This window comes from Typopeltis vanoorti, chromosome 11, assembly GCF_054136105.1.
Source record: "Typopeltis vanoorti isolate ZY-2024b chromosome 11, IOZ_Tvanoo_1.0, whole genome shotgun sequence".
Classification (NCBI taxonomy): domain Eukaryota; kingdom Metazoa; phylum Arthropoda; class Arachnida; order Uropygi; family Thelyphonidae; genus Typopeltis; species Typopeltis vanoorti.
The window spans coordinates 137,956,775-137,973,296 of NC_143559.1; the positions used below are offsets into that span (position 1 = coordinate 137,956,775).

General features: G+C 38.5%; 1 protein-coding gene across 1 annotated transcript in view; it reads right to left on the bottom strand.

Annotated features, from left to right (window-relative positions):
* Positions 1 to 15,577, bottom strand: part of LOC150102105 (transmembrane reductase CYB561D2-like) — a 60,020-nt gene extending 44,443 nt beyond the window's left edge. The window contains exon 1 of the mRNA XM_090399974.1: positions 15,403 to 15,577. Coding sequence (XP_090256100.1) covers positions 15,403 to 15,469 — 67 coding nt within the window. The 5' untranslated portion in view covers positions 15,470 to 15,577. The remainder of the gene's footprint in view (positions 1 to 15,402) is intronic.
* Between the last annotated feature and the right edge of the window lie 945 nt (positions 15,578 to 16,522).

A 16,522-nucleotide genomic window follows, 5' to 3' on the forward strand; every position in this document is an offset into this window, starting at 1 on the left:
CATTAAATGATACCCCATTCATTTACCCATCCGCGCAGTTTATTCCAATCCTCTTGCAGGTCTACCACATCTGCACTATTACTAATAACCCTTCCCAACTTCATGTCATCTGCAAACAACTGAATATCCCCCCCCCCTACTGAAATCCATTGACAATGTCATTGATATTAAGGTTAAATAATACAGGTCCCAGTACTGAGCCCTGTGGGACTCCACTTGTAACTTTCTGCCTCCTCGATACAGCCCCCCCCCCCCATATAAAACTCTCTGAAACCTATCAGATAGCCAATCCTGAATTCCAGTTCACTAACCTGACATCTAAACTCATGTGCTGAACTTAAATATCAGCTTATCACATGGAACCCTGTCAAATGCCTTTGTAAAATCAATAAAAAAAAAAAAAGGCAGAACATGCCTTTTCCTCATCATCCACTCTTGTCACTTTATTATATATAAAAGGCAAAGGCAACAATCATATTATTAAAGCAAGAACACCCTTTAACAAATCCATGCTGACTTTCACAGATAACATTATCCTCATCTGCCCAACATTGCATATGCTCCCTAACTAATTTCTACAAGATCTTAACAACTACTGATGAAACAAACTGGTCTATAATTTCACCCTTCCAATCTGCTACCACCCTTATCCAATGGTACTATCTTACCCTCTTTCCATTCCCAGGGTACTTTTCCCACGGCCAGACTTTCATTGAAAAGTCAGGTCAATGGAACTATCAGTTCTTTAGAACATTGTCTCAAAACTCATGTCAAAATTCCATCCAGTTCCACTGCTTTATTGATATCCAGAGTGCTCAGTATTTGAAACATACCTCTCCTCTTGCATTTCTAAACCTCGAACCTGCCCTATACCACTAGTATTAAAACCTACTTCTCCATGATGAATACTCAATAAAGTCTTCATTGAACAACACCACTATATCCTTTCCATCAGTCATGCTATTCTCATTTTTATCTGACAATGTCATTCTTCCACATCATTTCTCCTCCTACTGGCCACATAGCTACAAAATTCCCTAGGATTTTCTTTGGATCTCAGGGCCAATCTCTTCTCATATTCCAGTTTTACCTTCATTACCATACTAGTCACTCTCCTGGCCTGTCTTATATTCTTCATGCATCTGCTCTCCACTCCTCTTCTTATATCTCTTCCATATCTTCTTTTTTACCTGCAGTTCCTGTTTAATATTATTTGTCATCCACTTACACCAAATTGTGTTCTCTTCTTCACTCGTGGTATACAGCTTGCTATTGCTGCTAATAAATATTCCATCACAATTTCCCAAGCACTAATGATATCTTGCTCTTCCAATTATCCCTCCATGGAACTGCCCCAAGAATGTAGGTGGAATTATCCACCTACATTTTTTTCTCTTTGATAATCTTGTATGTCTATTCATCTTCCAAGTCAAAACTACATGCTCACTCTCTCTCTCTCCAACTGGCTGGGGGTGGAGATGCCATCTCAGTTATAATCAGCTCTTCTAATGCTATGACCAAATCCAAAACTTTTGAACTTCGTGTTCCTTCTACTACATGTTGCCTAATAAATCTGTCCCTCAAGAATTCTAGAAATTCCATTCTCTATTACTACATGCAGATTCCTCTTTCCAGTTTATACTGCTGTTAAAATCTCCCAAAACAATCATTTTCCAGTCGCACTTGCCAAGCTCAACCGCCTAAACATTCCTTGCTCCTCACCCTCTATGCTCCCTGGCTTGTAGCAACACCCCACTAAATATCCTTCCTGCCCAACTCTACCTCACATCATATGCTTTCAAAACTATTAGTACCACTGCCATATAAATGCTCCACTCTGAGAGAACATAAGTCATCACTTATCGTAAGCTGTACTCCACCAGACAATTTTTCCTTCCTATCCTGTCGAAAAATGCTGCCCCGCTACTTCTTTTTTTGTTAGTATATCATCTTCCCTCAATCATTGCTGGCCTGGTTGGCTAAGTGGTTAGCGTATCTGCTCTCCAGCCAAAAGGCTGTGGGTTCGAATCCCACCGTGGCTATGTATGTTTGTTATTGTCTGTGGAAATACTGGTGGTGGTGGTGGGAAGTAGATGGCGTTGGTGTAGTTGCGGTTAGACTGAGCTGTAGAGTAGGTGCCTCCCTCGATGAGTCCTTGAACCCCTGGAGGTGTCATATAATAATAATAATAATGTCTCAGAGATCCCAATTATCTTCGGACAAGCTGATGCTATCAGTTCCACCAATTCATCCCCTTTATTCCAGATATCCCTGGCATTAGTATAAAGAATAAAAATGTCACTGTTTCTATACCTATCATTATTCCCTCCAGACTCCATTGGATTCAGCATTAAATGATGTATTCCCCCTTCTTCCAAGCACCTATTCCCACAAGAGGCCACCTCTACTACCATCTACCCTGATAATTCTTGTTTTCCTGCATTGATATACTGACTCATTCAGAGAACAACATTCTCTCCAGATGCCTAACATCCTTCCTCACTGATATGCAAGCTGTCTCTCAATGCTGTCCAAGCTTTTCTTTTGACACATTCTAGCTTTATACTATTCATTATTAATGCTCTTCTCCTCAGCTCTACATTATCATACCTGAGCAACACACACACACACACACACACACACACACACACACACACACACACACACACACACACACACATTCCCTCTCCGAGTCTTCTTCCAAACAAAAATATAAATTCCATTTAAAATTCTAAATTCCATTTAAAAATAACATGAACCTCAGATCTCTTGCCACCCAATTCACACTTCTTCTCAAGTCGTTCATGCCCACCAACACAATCATCTCATCCACCCTGCTTAATTGCCATAGCCGCACTTTCTATCGTTCCTCCAGGCAAACACATTCAGACATTCTATCTTGCACACCATGGATCATTGAGTCTCCACACATCACACCTCTTAACACTATGTTCCTTCCTTACTCACCTGCATCCCTCACTCTCTCTCTCCTGTAACACTTTCTTTCTTTGTTCCCTATTTACCTGTTGTCCTGGCATCTCTCCATCCCTGGTTTCAGCACTCTCTCACATTTTTCTTATTCCCCTCTCTTCTACTGTTTCTTTTCTCTTCTATCATTCCCATAACTCACTCACTCCTACTCTGATTTGCTTTGCATTCATCATTTCCAAGTCGCTTAATCTCTTCTTTCATGTTTGTCAACTCATTCCCAAAACCCCCTCTTTCAGTGCATCTCTCTCTCTCTCTCTCTCTCTCTCTCTCTCTCTGCAAGCTACCCACTCTTGCTCGCTATTCATCCTCCTAGCTAAAACCACCTGCAAAAACTTCACTCACAATAATTCAAACTTTCCACACTCCCCACTTTTATTTTTTCATTTCCATTCTGCTTGTTATCCTCACCCTCTATCATACTACTTGTTTCTCTAGGTTGGCATTTTCCTGCCTCTGATGCAATGCTGCTGAGGTCTGTTATACTGATCTCCAATTCACAAAGTTCTTCCCATTTCCAACATTTTCCGCACATACACTCCCCAATCTCTCGCCTGCCACATATCCAACTCCCAGGATGTATACATGCCACAAGCATTGTACACCACAAAATCCTGCAGGATGCTATGCAAAATGTAGTCCTTAAATAGGGAGAGGACTTGGTGATAAGTCATTGGTAAACTGAGCTGTGGCTGCTGCCATCATTCAAATAGTGCATGAAGAACTAAGCACCAAGAACTACTATAACCATACTAAAAATTTTATGTTTTTAAGTACAATTTCCCCAACTGCAAAATAAACACAGACTATACTTTGCATTGTGTAATTTATAGTAGAAAACTCTAATAAAAATAACAAAATCTTATATTTTTTTCACTTCTACCTCTGTATGCATCCTACTCTGTTCCCGCCCTCTCCTGTCATTTAAAGATTACCTACATTATCAGGAAGTTTTCTTTATACTGTTATTTTCTATTGCTGTTCTCATTTTTGTATTGAAATTACTATTATTTATTATTACTATTATTACGGGCAACTCCAGGGAGTCATTAGACTCATCGAGGGAGGCCACAAATCATATTCATCACAACTATTCGACATTCATACAGTATCTATCATACCTTGCCTTAAACTCATTCACTGTCAAAGCATCCACCACAGACTCAGGGAGAGCATTCCACTCATTCACTACTCTAAAAGTAAAGAACCCAGCTCTAACACCTTTACTAACCACACTTTTGCCCAGTTTCCATGGATGTCCCCTAGTCCTCCCACAACCAGCCCTGTCAAAAATATCTTCTGAATTAATTTTATAGAAACCCTTCAGTAATTTGAATGTCTCAATCATATCTCCCCTCCTCTGCCTATCAACCAATTTTTGCAACCCACAAATCCTCAACCTGTTCTCATACAGTTCATTCCACAGACCTGCTATCATCTTGATCACTCGCCTCTGGATCCTCTCCACCTCCTCCCCATCAAGAAGAAACCTAGGTGACCAAATCTGAGCACAGTAGTCGAGATGGGGTCTTATCAAGGCTCGATACAGAGGAACAATAACCTGCTTGTCTCTGCTTGTCAACGTATTCTTCAGCAACCAAGTGATTTGATGAGCTGATTTGGCCACTTTTGCAATGTGTCCCCTAAATTTCAATTCCTTATCCACCAACACTCCTAAATCTCGTGCCTCATCAATTTCCTGGAGCACGGTTCCACCAATGCAGTAAATCGCCTCCAATCTTTTCGCCCCAAAATGCATATCCTTACATTTTGCCACATTAAATTGACATCCATTCTCCTTAGCCCAGACCTCCAATCTATCCAAATCATCCTGCAAAATTTTGATGTCATCTGCATTCACTATTGCCCTACCCAACTTCGCATCATCCGCAAACAAATGAACTGTTCCTCTCAGATCCTTTCCTATATCATTTATGAACAAATTAAATGGCAGTGGTCCAAGAACAGATCCTTGTGGCACACCACTAGTCACAGGCCATCTTGTGGACTCTACTCCTGAGTAAACCACTCTCTGATATCTGTCAACCACCCTCCTATCCATCTCACCAACCCTATGTCCATTCCCATATGCTGCAATTTACTAATTAGAATTCCATGTGGTATCCTGTCAAAGGCCTTAGCAAGGTCCAGTAGAATCACTGTAAACCCATTACCCTTATCCAGTTCAGCCGTCACTGTGTTATAATACATGAGCAAGTTACTGAGGCATGACCTACCCTTCACAAAACCATGCTGTCCCCGATACAGTATCCCATTTTCTTCTATCCAATCTTGTATTTTCCTCTTGACTATTTTCTCTAAGACCTTGATAATGATTCCTGTTATGCTGATTGGCCAGTAATTTTCAACAGCAGCCTTGGAACCACCTTTGTGCAGTGGAACTATTTTCCCCTCTTTCCACCCCCTTGGGACTGACCCAGTCCTGAGGCTCAAATTAAACAAAATGGTCAAGGGCACTGACAATTCTTTGGCCGCTTCACGTACGACACGAGCTGGTATACCATCCAATCCCACAGATGTATTGACATTGAGGTTCTGTAATAGACTAGTTACCACTTCTTCATTCATCACAATTCCAGTATAAGCTGTTGGTTCTTCCATTTCTGCAAAGTCACCACCTGGATGATATACTCTTGCAAAGTGCTCGCTCAGTAATTCCACAACATCGACTGATTCGGTTACCTCCCTACCCTCAGCATTTTTAAGATCATTCTACCATGAGCATTTTTCCTTTTACTTGCAACATATTGAAAAAACTGTTTGGGATTCTCTTTAGCCTGCATGGCCAATTTCCTTTCGTAATCTGCTTTTGCTTTTCTTACTACCCTTGTTACCATCCTGGCCTGAGCTTTATACTGTTCCTGCACCTGATGGTCACCCTTCTCCTTAAATTCCCTCCACAATTGTTTCTTTTTTTGCAGCTCAAGCTTAATAGTGTTATTCATCCATTTAACCCCTACTTGATTTATTATTCGGACTCTTGGTATACAGTCAACCAATGCCTCCTGCAAACAGTTCTTAACCACCTCCCATGCACTATCAACATCCAGCCCTTGCAGTTTTACATGCCATGGCATTGAGCCAAGCACACACCTAAGCTTGTCATACTTACTAGCCCGGTAATTTCACATGTACCCTGTCTTAATTGTAAATTCGACTCCTTTAGCCACCTCCCAAGTCATGACCTTATGGTCACTCTCACCAATTGGTGGCAACATGGTCATGTTCGTTACAGCTACATTCTCAGTTGCAATTACTAGGTCCAAAACTCTCTGCCCCCTGGTATTTTTCAATACATGTTGCCGTAGATAGTTGTCCCTTAATAACCGCATAAAATCCAATTCCTTCCTCCCATGTGCCTTCTCCTCTTTCCAGTCAATGTTACTATAATTGAAATCACCCATAATAATTACCCTCCTTCCACTCATTTCTATTTGTTTATGCATGCTATCCCCACCATCCACTCCATCACCCAGTCTATAGCAGCACCCAATTGTATATTTTGTTCTGCTAGATTCTATCTCACACCAAACAGCCTCAAATGTGCTTTTTTCCCCATCCTGCAGTTCAACTTCTATACTCCTTGGCTGAAGCTCATCAGCTATCATCAATAACACTCCTCCCCCCTTTTTATTCACCCTGTGGCCTTTTTATTTTTATTCAACTAATACCGACAACCTGAGGCCTGAAAGTGCCAACCATGGCCAAAAACTCTTCCTTCTTGTTTCAAATACTCCTGGCATTAGTGTACATGAATCGCAGAAGCCCATTTGTCCCATCCCTACTTTGATGCCTTATACTAACTATCCCATTCTGATTTGTTGTCCGTCGTACTCGCCCGGGCATAATATACTCATTCATACACTTAACTGCCCCCCCTAAAGTCTGCATATCTACTCTCCCCCCCCCTTAATAAATCTAGTTTCCCTGAGTCTGTACATCCACTTCCACATCATTCATCAACACTCTTTCAAGTCTCCGTACACCAACTCCATTCAAATGTAACCCATCCATCTTATATAAGTCCTTTCGCCCATCGAACTCATTCCACACATCCACAAACTCCACACCACTCTCCATGCATAACCCACGCATAAAGTCATTGGCAATTATGGCCCTCCTTCTAAACACTTCGCTGTCATACCGCAGTAAGATACTCACCATCCTAACTCTCTCACTCTTCTCTTTTGCTACCTCAAACAACTCCCTCACATCCTCTATCATTTCCATTTTGTCCTCTTTCAAATCATTCGTTCCTACCACGATTATCATCTCTTTCACCCTCTATTTTTGCAGTCGAATAGATTCGCTGACGTCCTTTATGTTCGCACCCGGCTGGTACGACTTCGTTAAACTCTCAATTATTATGCCTCTTAATAGCGAATCCCCATACAGCACTCGCTCCTTCATTTTATTGACGTTTATGAACATTCTATTATTTGCCGTCACAGACTTCCGCCGGTTATTTGTCGGTACGTTCAACACACATTTTTCCATACGCTCCGGTTGTCTTTTGGCTCTGTGTATCGCACCATTCAAATGGGCAATTTCGCTACTCGCATTTATCGCACCATTTTCATTATCGATCAAATCATCCATTCTTTCTGTGTTTCTACCTTCATTTACACTTTCAGCGACGCTCTCACACCTATCTGGCACTATCACACAATTCTCTAGCACACCACCATTTTCTACATTCTGACTATCGTTAACGATATCACTCTCAACACCTGAAACACGCTTGAAGTCCTCATTCTCTTTACACTTTCTACACATATTAACTCCACTATCACTTTCTAACCAGACTCCCACCGCTCTTCGCAAGGCATACATCTCACAGGGACAGCACATTGCATAAATTCGTTTACATCAAAACTCTTAAACAAACATGGCGACCTGGCCGCCATTTTTTTCTTTATCGGTGCCATGTGTACACTATCTTTTCTTAAAAATAATAATTAAAATAACAGAAAACACGCAAAAATTGCACAGACACACCAAGAAACAAAAAGCAAACAATACTACTTAAAATTCTAGTAAAATATCTAATGTCAACACAAAATAATACTAATCTTTTCAGGAGCTCTCGAGAAGCCGACGATCTAATCAGTGCGACACCAAGCGACCTAATTCAATGTCTTATCCTCTCCTGATTGTTTTGTAACATTCAGTATATTCTAAGTTTCTTATGGCACATGCATTTTGTTTCATGTTTCTTCTTTTTTTTTATTAGGTATTTAGTTTCCCATTTTGATTTGTCTATTTTTCCTCATTTTCAATCCCCAGATAAATTTTCAACATTCTTTATTGCATTTTTTTTTTGTTGTTGTTGTTATTTGGATTCTGTTGAAATTTCATTATTTGAAAATGGATCTATTTTTTAATGTTATTTTCTAAATTGATCTGAAATTCCTTTTTCATTTCTAATTCACAGATCTTTCTGATTTTCTTTTTCTAATCAGTTTTTGTCTTTGCATTCTTAGGTTTATTGCTATTCTGCTTCAGACTAATCTATGATCTTTGCCTTGAGAGAAAATGGTTCTTTTTTTGTGAAAAAAAAGACAGAACTGAGTTTTACTAGCATTGAAACTGACGAGGTTATCTGAACTCCATCAGAGGATGGCTTGGAGATCTGAACTTAGGGCAGTAGTGGTTGATGTTCTGTAGGTTGAAGTGAACTGTGAAGAGTAAGGTTTATCAAATAAAAGGGAGGAGAGCAATGTGCTGCCATCTGCAAAACTGTGTATTGGGTTGGAGGTCAACTGAAGTATGCCATTGATATATAGCAGGAAGAGGGTTGGTGAGAGGACAGAACCTTGTAGAACCCCAGCATTAGTTGAATGGTGAGAGGATAAGGAACCATCCACCATCACACACAGTGTGCCTCCAAGCAGAAAGTTGGCAATCCAATTACAGAAGTCCTGAGACAGACCAAATGATGGTGAAAGTTTATTTTTCACTAGGTTAGACTATGATAAATTTAGTTTAATCCTTTATCCCAGTGAGAGCAAACAAAGTCTGTGCCTGAAAATATCTTCAGGACTGAATATAGTGTTGTACTATCTTACCTGGGTAAGTAGTACAACACCAGGCAACTCATAGCCTAGGTAAGGTATACTATCTTACCCAGGTAAGATAGTACAACACTATATTCAGTCCTGAATATATTTTTAGGCGCAAACTTTGTTTGCTCTCACTGGGATAAAGGATTAAACTAAATTTATCAAATGATGGTAGTTTGCTTAGTAAGCCTTTGTGACAGACCCAGTCAAAAAACTTTGGAGATATCAAGTGCAACCACTTGAGATTTGCCAAATTTCTCCATGGCATTTGTCCAGAGATAGGTGGCATATGTGAGCATATCTCTTGTTGATTGGCAGCGACGGAAACCATACTGGTCGTTTATTACGTGGGTGCCTTCGAGGTAGTGTAAGAGTTCGAAATTAATGATTTTTTCCATTACTTTAGACATTAAGCAAGATGGGGCGGTAGTTGGACAGCAGTGACTTGTCACCCTTCTTGGGAATGGGTTGAATATAGGCCAATTTCCGAGTACAATGAAAGCTACAAATATTCATAAACCAATGCCTGTGGAGCATACTAAGCATACAAATATGGTGGCCACAAATAACTATTAATGGAGACCTTTCGAAAAGAACAAATCAACAAAAAAAAATCGACCTTGAAATCAGAAAATGAAAATTTAGATGGAATGAACATACACTTAGGAATGATCATCAAGATCTGTCATGCAGCCTTAGGATGGAATCCAGAAGGAAAGAAAAAGCCTGGCTCTCCTAAAAATACATGGAGAAGATAAACTTTAATGGAATATGAGAAGTTTTGCTGAACTAATACTAACAGCAAGGATAAGGAACTGATGGAAAGCATTTACAGAACTCTTGATGTTTTCCCAGATTCCTAATGGAATCTGGGAAAGAAGAAGAAGCTTTCTGTACTCTTCAGGCCTGCTTCTTGTAATTTTTATAATTTACATCATCCTTATGGACACAGTATACCTTCTGCATTATCTTTTTCTTAAGAATCTCCTGTATAATATGACTGTACATCCATTTTGCTTGCACCCTGTTTATTCTTTGAAGCTTAGGAGCACATTCCAACAACATTGCCGACGTATTTTTTTAAATACTTCCCATGCACCACCAATATCCTTCTCACCTAGCAACTGTTACCACAGGATCAAACCTAGTTCTCCTCAGTTAGTCATAATTTTCTGCTTTGAAATTCAGCATGTAACCTTTTCAAAATGGAACTGCCATACACTTAACCATCTCCCAGGTCAGTTATTTTATTTATCGAATGACGGTAATATACAACAAGAAACATAATACGGCAACGTAACAGATGTATGACAACAAAAAGCTACATAAAAGAAAGTTTTACAAAAAAATTTATTTTTCAAGCCAGTTTATAGCTTATGTTGTAACATTATGTATATCTTGTATAGTGCCCTCAAAAGCATATATCGGACAGCCCAGTAAAATATGGTCAATAGTTTAAGAGTGATAGCAGTCACAAACAGGAGAGTTGATCTATTTCAATTTATGTAGATGGTGTTTACATTTGCCATGACTAGTTCTAATGCAGTTTAAGGTTGTCTCCAAAGATGATGTGATAGTCCAAATCCAGGTAGTTTAGATGTAGGATCCAATATAGCTAATCTGGGATTGTTAGAGTGTTGGTGCCATTCATCTTTCCATCTATCAGTAAAGTTAAATGATTCATCTAATTCTTTTGCTGTTCTCCAACTAGGATTTCTTGATTTTAGTCTCCTTGTAAGGGATTTTATTATTATTATTATTATTACCTGACACCTCCACGGAGTCGAAAGACTCATCAAGGGAGGGCACCTCTTCTACAACTCTGTCTCCACCAATGAGCCGCAACTACATCAACGCCATTTACTGTCCACCACCAGTATTTTCACAGACAATCACAAACATCCATGCCTACGGTGGGATTCGAACCCACAGCCTTTTGGCTGGAGAGCAGATATGCTAACCACTCGGCCAGACAGCCAGGCTGGCCGAGTGCTTAGTATGTCTTTTGTGGTTTTATGGTCTTAGTGGTTTTGTATGTCTTTGTGGATAGGTAGGTTAACATTGTTGGTTAAATTTATCCATAATTTAGCAGGAGCTGCTTTTCTGCGTAGGTTAGGAGATGCAATGTTACTGATGACAGGGAGTCAATAATTTAATGTAGATCTTTTAGTTCCTGTTATTATTCTCATTGTTTGATTAAGTGGGTGTCCATTTTAGAAGTATGAACACTATTGAGCCAAACTGGGGAACAATACTTTGCAATTGAATAAACCAAGGCCAAAGCTGATAGTCATAAGGTTTCAGCATCTGCACTCCAAGTTGAACGAGTTAGCTTCTGAATTCTGTTATTACGAGTTTTTATTTTCTGAGCTACTTTCACTAGGTGTGCTTTAAAAGTGAGTGCTCTATCTCGGGTAACACCTAAATATTTAGGTCTACTGTTAAAATTCAGTACTGTATCTCTGAAGAAGACAGCAGATTTGAAATTAGCCTGATGGTTATTAAGATGGAAGGTAGACACTTCAGTTTTTGATAGGTTTGGGTTTACATGCCACTGTTTGAAATATGAGTCCAGAATTTTTCAAATTATTTGTAATTATTTTTTCAGCTTCATTAAACTTAGTGTTTTGTGTGATTATTGCAAGGTCATCTGCATAAGCAAATTTCCTTGAACTAGTCTGAGGGAGATAGTACAGAGCTTTGATGGAGTCCATTATTAAACTTGCATGGTAGACTTTTTGAATTGCCTGTATCCATCTGTTATTAAGCATATTGTTCAATAAGTTGGCAAGTCTTCTACATGGAATCATTTTAAACAGCAGAAATTCAAATAGCAAGCCCTTTTTCCATACTGTGTCATATGCCAATGTTAAGTCAATAAACAGCAAAGATTTCAGATGTCTCTCAAAACCATTCTCAGTTCACTGATGTAAGAGCTAGTACTTTTTCACAACAAGTAAGGCATGATCACTATCACCAACCAGACATCTCTTTTACTGAATTACTCCTCTGCCATATAATCAGGTCTAATACTCTAATATTGAGTTCCTTCTGTCACATGCTACCTATAGAAGAATTATCATGCAACAGCTCAATAAATTCAGCTTCTTTTTCAGGAGTTTCGCTATTATCCAATCAATGTTCAGATAATTAGAGTCACTTGTAATAATTAATCATTTAGTATCCTAATAAGTACTAAATGATTCGGAGATGCATTTCATCCTCACTAGCAGCTGATACACTAGGTCTGTGGCAACGCTACACAACACTCCATATCTTGATTGAAATCTAAAGTTTAAAAAAATGTCTCCATTTCTTAAAGTATTATTATTATTATTCACCTATGTATATGGAAAGTCCATTTTAGGCAGACACTCACTTCTCAGTCAATGCATTCCACAATCCTAATACTAATCAAAAAAGCTACTTCACCAGGTCTTTTGCATCATCTTTCATGAGCTCTCAAAGCATTGTTCCTATTTTTGTAGTCCACGTATGCATATTTCGTAAGGCTTATATCTAATACTATTATCTTGAGTCAAAGAGAATCAACAATTATTGAATCATCAAATTAAGTTTGTCTCTAAAACTAAATGGATCTGAAGGCCAATAATACCATAAATGTTACATTTCAAAACAAAATTCTGGTCAGGTATTTACAAAAAGCAATAGCTGAAGAATATAAAACTAAATAGTTGGCAGTCTGTGTTGGAATCAGAAAAGGAGAAGTCATTACTTTTAGCTTATGGCTATCTTAAACAACAGATATCAGAACAGTCACATGAACACTAACGTTTTTATCAGTTTTAGGTACACACACACACACAAAAAAAAAAATAGCATCTGACCACAGAGGTCAGATGTTAATTTCTCTCCTCTTATCTGACATCCCACAGGCTTGTTGACTTCGTGAATCTTCTCTGGATCCTCTCCAAAACATCCTCATTTCCTTGAAAACAGCCAACCAAATCTGTGCATGGCAGTTCATATATGGCTTGATCAAAGCCTTATACAAGGAACTCTAATATCTTTGCTTCTCATGTCAACAGCTTCCTCATTATTGCCATAATGCATTGTGATGTGATTACAAGTTTAGCAATGTGACTATTAAAATACATGTCTCTGTCTAACATCACTGCCAGATCTGTCATCTGTCCACCTCCTTCAAAATTTCCCCATTAATTGTATACTTTACATCCCATCATTGAACTGAATGAGAGCCGCACTTAGTCTATTGATATCTCTAGTCAAGCAGGTCCCAATGTCATTAACATATGTTTTTATTATTATTATTATTATTATTATTATTACGGGTATCTCCATGGAGTCAGTAGACTCATCGCGGGAGACCCAAACTAGCAAAACAATATCTGTCATATCTCTTCTTGAATTCATTTACAGATGAAGAGCTCACAACAAAGTCAGGCAATGAATTCCACTCATTCACCACCCTCCAGGCAAAAAACCTTGTTCTGACACCTTTGTTAACCACACTCTTCTTTAATTTCCATGTTACACTATAATGGTCCCAAAACAGATCCCTGTGGCACTCCACTAGTGTCCTTCATCTTTTGGGATACCACTCCTCCATACACAACCTGCTGATACCCATCTGAAAGCCAATCAGTAATCCAACTCACTAATCTGTTATATAATCTCATCTGTTTCAATTTCGCTACCAGCTTATCATGTAGAAAATTCCAAGTTATTCACTGGATATCTCTTATCCAGTGAATTTGTCTCCTTGTAACACATACGGAGATTTCTGAAATCCAGTCCTCACCAATTAATCTAACACCTTAACAACAAACCAGGGCACACAGATTGACCTATAATTCATAGCCTCAATCATATCTCCCCTTTGTGAAATGAAACAATTTTTTGCACCTTTTCACTCATTCAGGACCTGACCTGTTGCAAGATTCATGTTAAACAAGTGTGAAGAAATGTTCTTAAGAGTTAATTCCCTCGAGCATTCCTTCAAGACACATGGCAGTATAATGTCAGGTCCTGCTACCCTATGAACATTAGGTTTACTTAATTCCTCATATATTTCTTGCTCATTCACCATCAGTTCCTCCTGTAAAATATTCTCTGCAATCCAGCTTCTCATGATGTCACCTTCATCAGGATGAAACAACTAATAAAATGCTCCTTGAATACTTTAACTATATCCTCTGCATCAGTTACCAATCTGCCAGTATCATCAATTATCATCATCATATTCCCATAGTCATTCTTTCTTCTACTTGCCACATATTGAAAGAACTCACTATTCTTTTTCTTAATTTCTGGTTAATTTAAATTGGTTAATTTCTGCTCATATTGCGCTTTTGCTGTCTTTACCAACCAAGTCACCTCCCTCTCCTCCTATTCGTACTTTCATGCAGTTAATTATTACCACATTCATCTTGTGTTTCCTTCACAGTGCCTTCTTCCAGATTTCACACTTAATCTTTTCATTCATCCATTTTACTCCTAGTTTACTTAACCTATTAATCTTTGGAATGCACTCAGACATTGCTACTGTTAAATAATTTTTGATCAATACCCAAACAGCATCTGTCTCCTTTTCATACTACAGCTCCTACTTGTATTATAAAAGCAGCATACATGTAAAATGCAAATCTCTATATAAGATACAAGCGTGCAAGTTTTTTTTTTTTTTTTTTTAAAACGATACTCTTTCCACTGGATACAAGGATCGCTCGCATTTTGAAATAAAAAATCGATCTGGAAATTCACCTTTTTTATTTTATTTTATTTGGCAGATAACTAATTATCAGTTCAACTAGTCTTTGTATTTGTTAATCAAATGATTTTATTTGCACTGTTTTGTATTGGTTGATGGATGTGCACCTCTGATATGCTCGGCGGAGTACATTACACACTATCCGACAAAGCACTGTTTATAATTTTAAAAATAGAGAAAGAAAAACAGAGGGAAATTCAAGTCATCGCTGCTTTTGCCGCAAGGGAAAAAATCCACTTTTCTTTTCGAGTCCTAGCCTCTGCTACTAATGGCTCAGTTAAGTTTGAGCGCAGTTAGTAGTTGGAAGGGATGCAATCGTTCGATGCTATTGGCACACTCTCCCTCGATGAGTCTTTGGACTCCCTGGAGGTGTCAAATAATAATAATAATAATAATAATAATAAATTTAAGAAACCATACGCTTTCGTTTACCATGTAAACACTTCCCAACACGACTAACGCGTTTACTGAAGAGACACGATTTTCGCCTACGGACAAGTTAAACTCAATATATTCTGAAGTCAATATTATCATTTAGACTATATAGTGGGGAAAAAAAAAAAAAAACTTAACGCTTACTTGATCCGGGGGACGCATGATATATCAAATATAAGCTAAAACACAAGGCTGTAAAATGCAACAACATTATTCAAATATATTTATATGCTCAATTTTTTTAAAGAACAACGATGGAATCTTAGCACAATTCATTAAATTGAAGCGTAGCAGCAATAACACAAATGTGACTAGCCTAACAAGCAACACTATTTAAGCCAGAGATTACACTCATCCCTGTAAAAGAAATTATCATACGTTATAAACACATTGACAAAATACAAATAGTATTGCTCAAAAATATTTGCTTTTTCTCGAATAAACTTTACTGTATGTTTATTAATATTTAAGTGGTAAGACATAAAATTAATTTAAACTTAAAGGATTAATAGTCAGTGAAGTGGTTGCTTTAGCATGCTTAGTATTCAGATATCAACAAGGCGGTCGAATTTAATTTAAACGGCAGCACGATAAGGAACTAATAGTGTCACTAACTTGGCTCTTAATGAAAATAAAAAAAACAACAATAACAAAATAAAAATAAAAAACATGAAACTGACAGAAGATTGGAAATTGGAAATCTTTATTTAAGGAAAGTGCCAAAGCATTGCTACATCGTCAAAACCAGAAGGGTAGTGGTAGAATAGAGGCATCGATCTATAAACCAGTTTGTATTACTTCGGTAGTTCTTATAATTTTGGAGAAACCGCCAGCTCTTGCCGGTTTCAGACCGGTAAGAGCTGGTATACAATCCAGGGAAAATGAAAATACGCTGCTTGAAAAATAAGTCAACTGACATCCGCTATGGGCAAGGTGCATGATGCTATGTAACAAGTGATGCGTTTGTAACCGGTATAAATTGGAAGAATATGATGCTTCGAAGTCAATGCAACTGTCTGGGTGAAATGCTCCGAGAAGGCAACTGACGGAGTTTGGAGAGGTGTTGTGATACGATGCCATGTTGTGTAACTATCTGTTTGACAATTTGGCCATCCCAAGCCAAATATCAGGAATACCATACTCACAAGGAAGTGGAGAGTTAACTACAAGTGATACCCGCAGTGGACGACCCGCAATCTCACGAAACGTGACCGTATGGTGCTACGAAGGATAATATGTAAAACCCACAAAATGGGTTTCCATG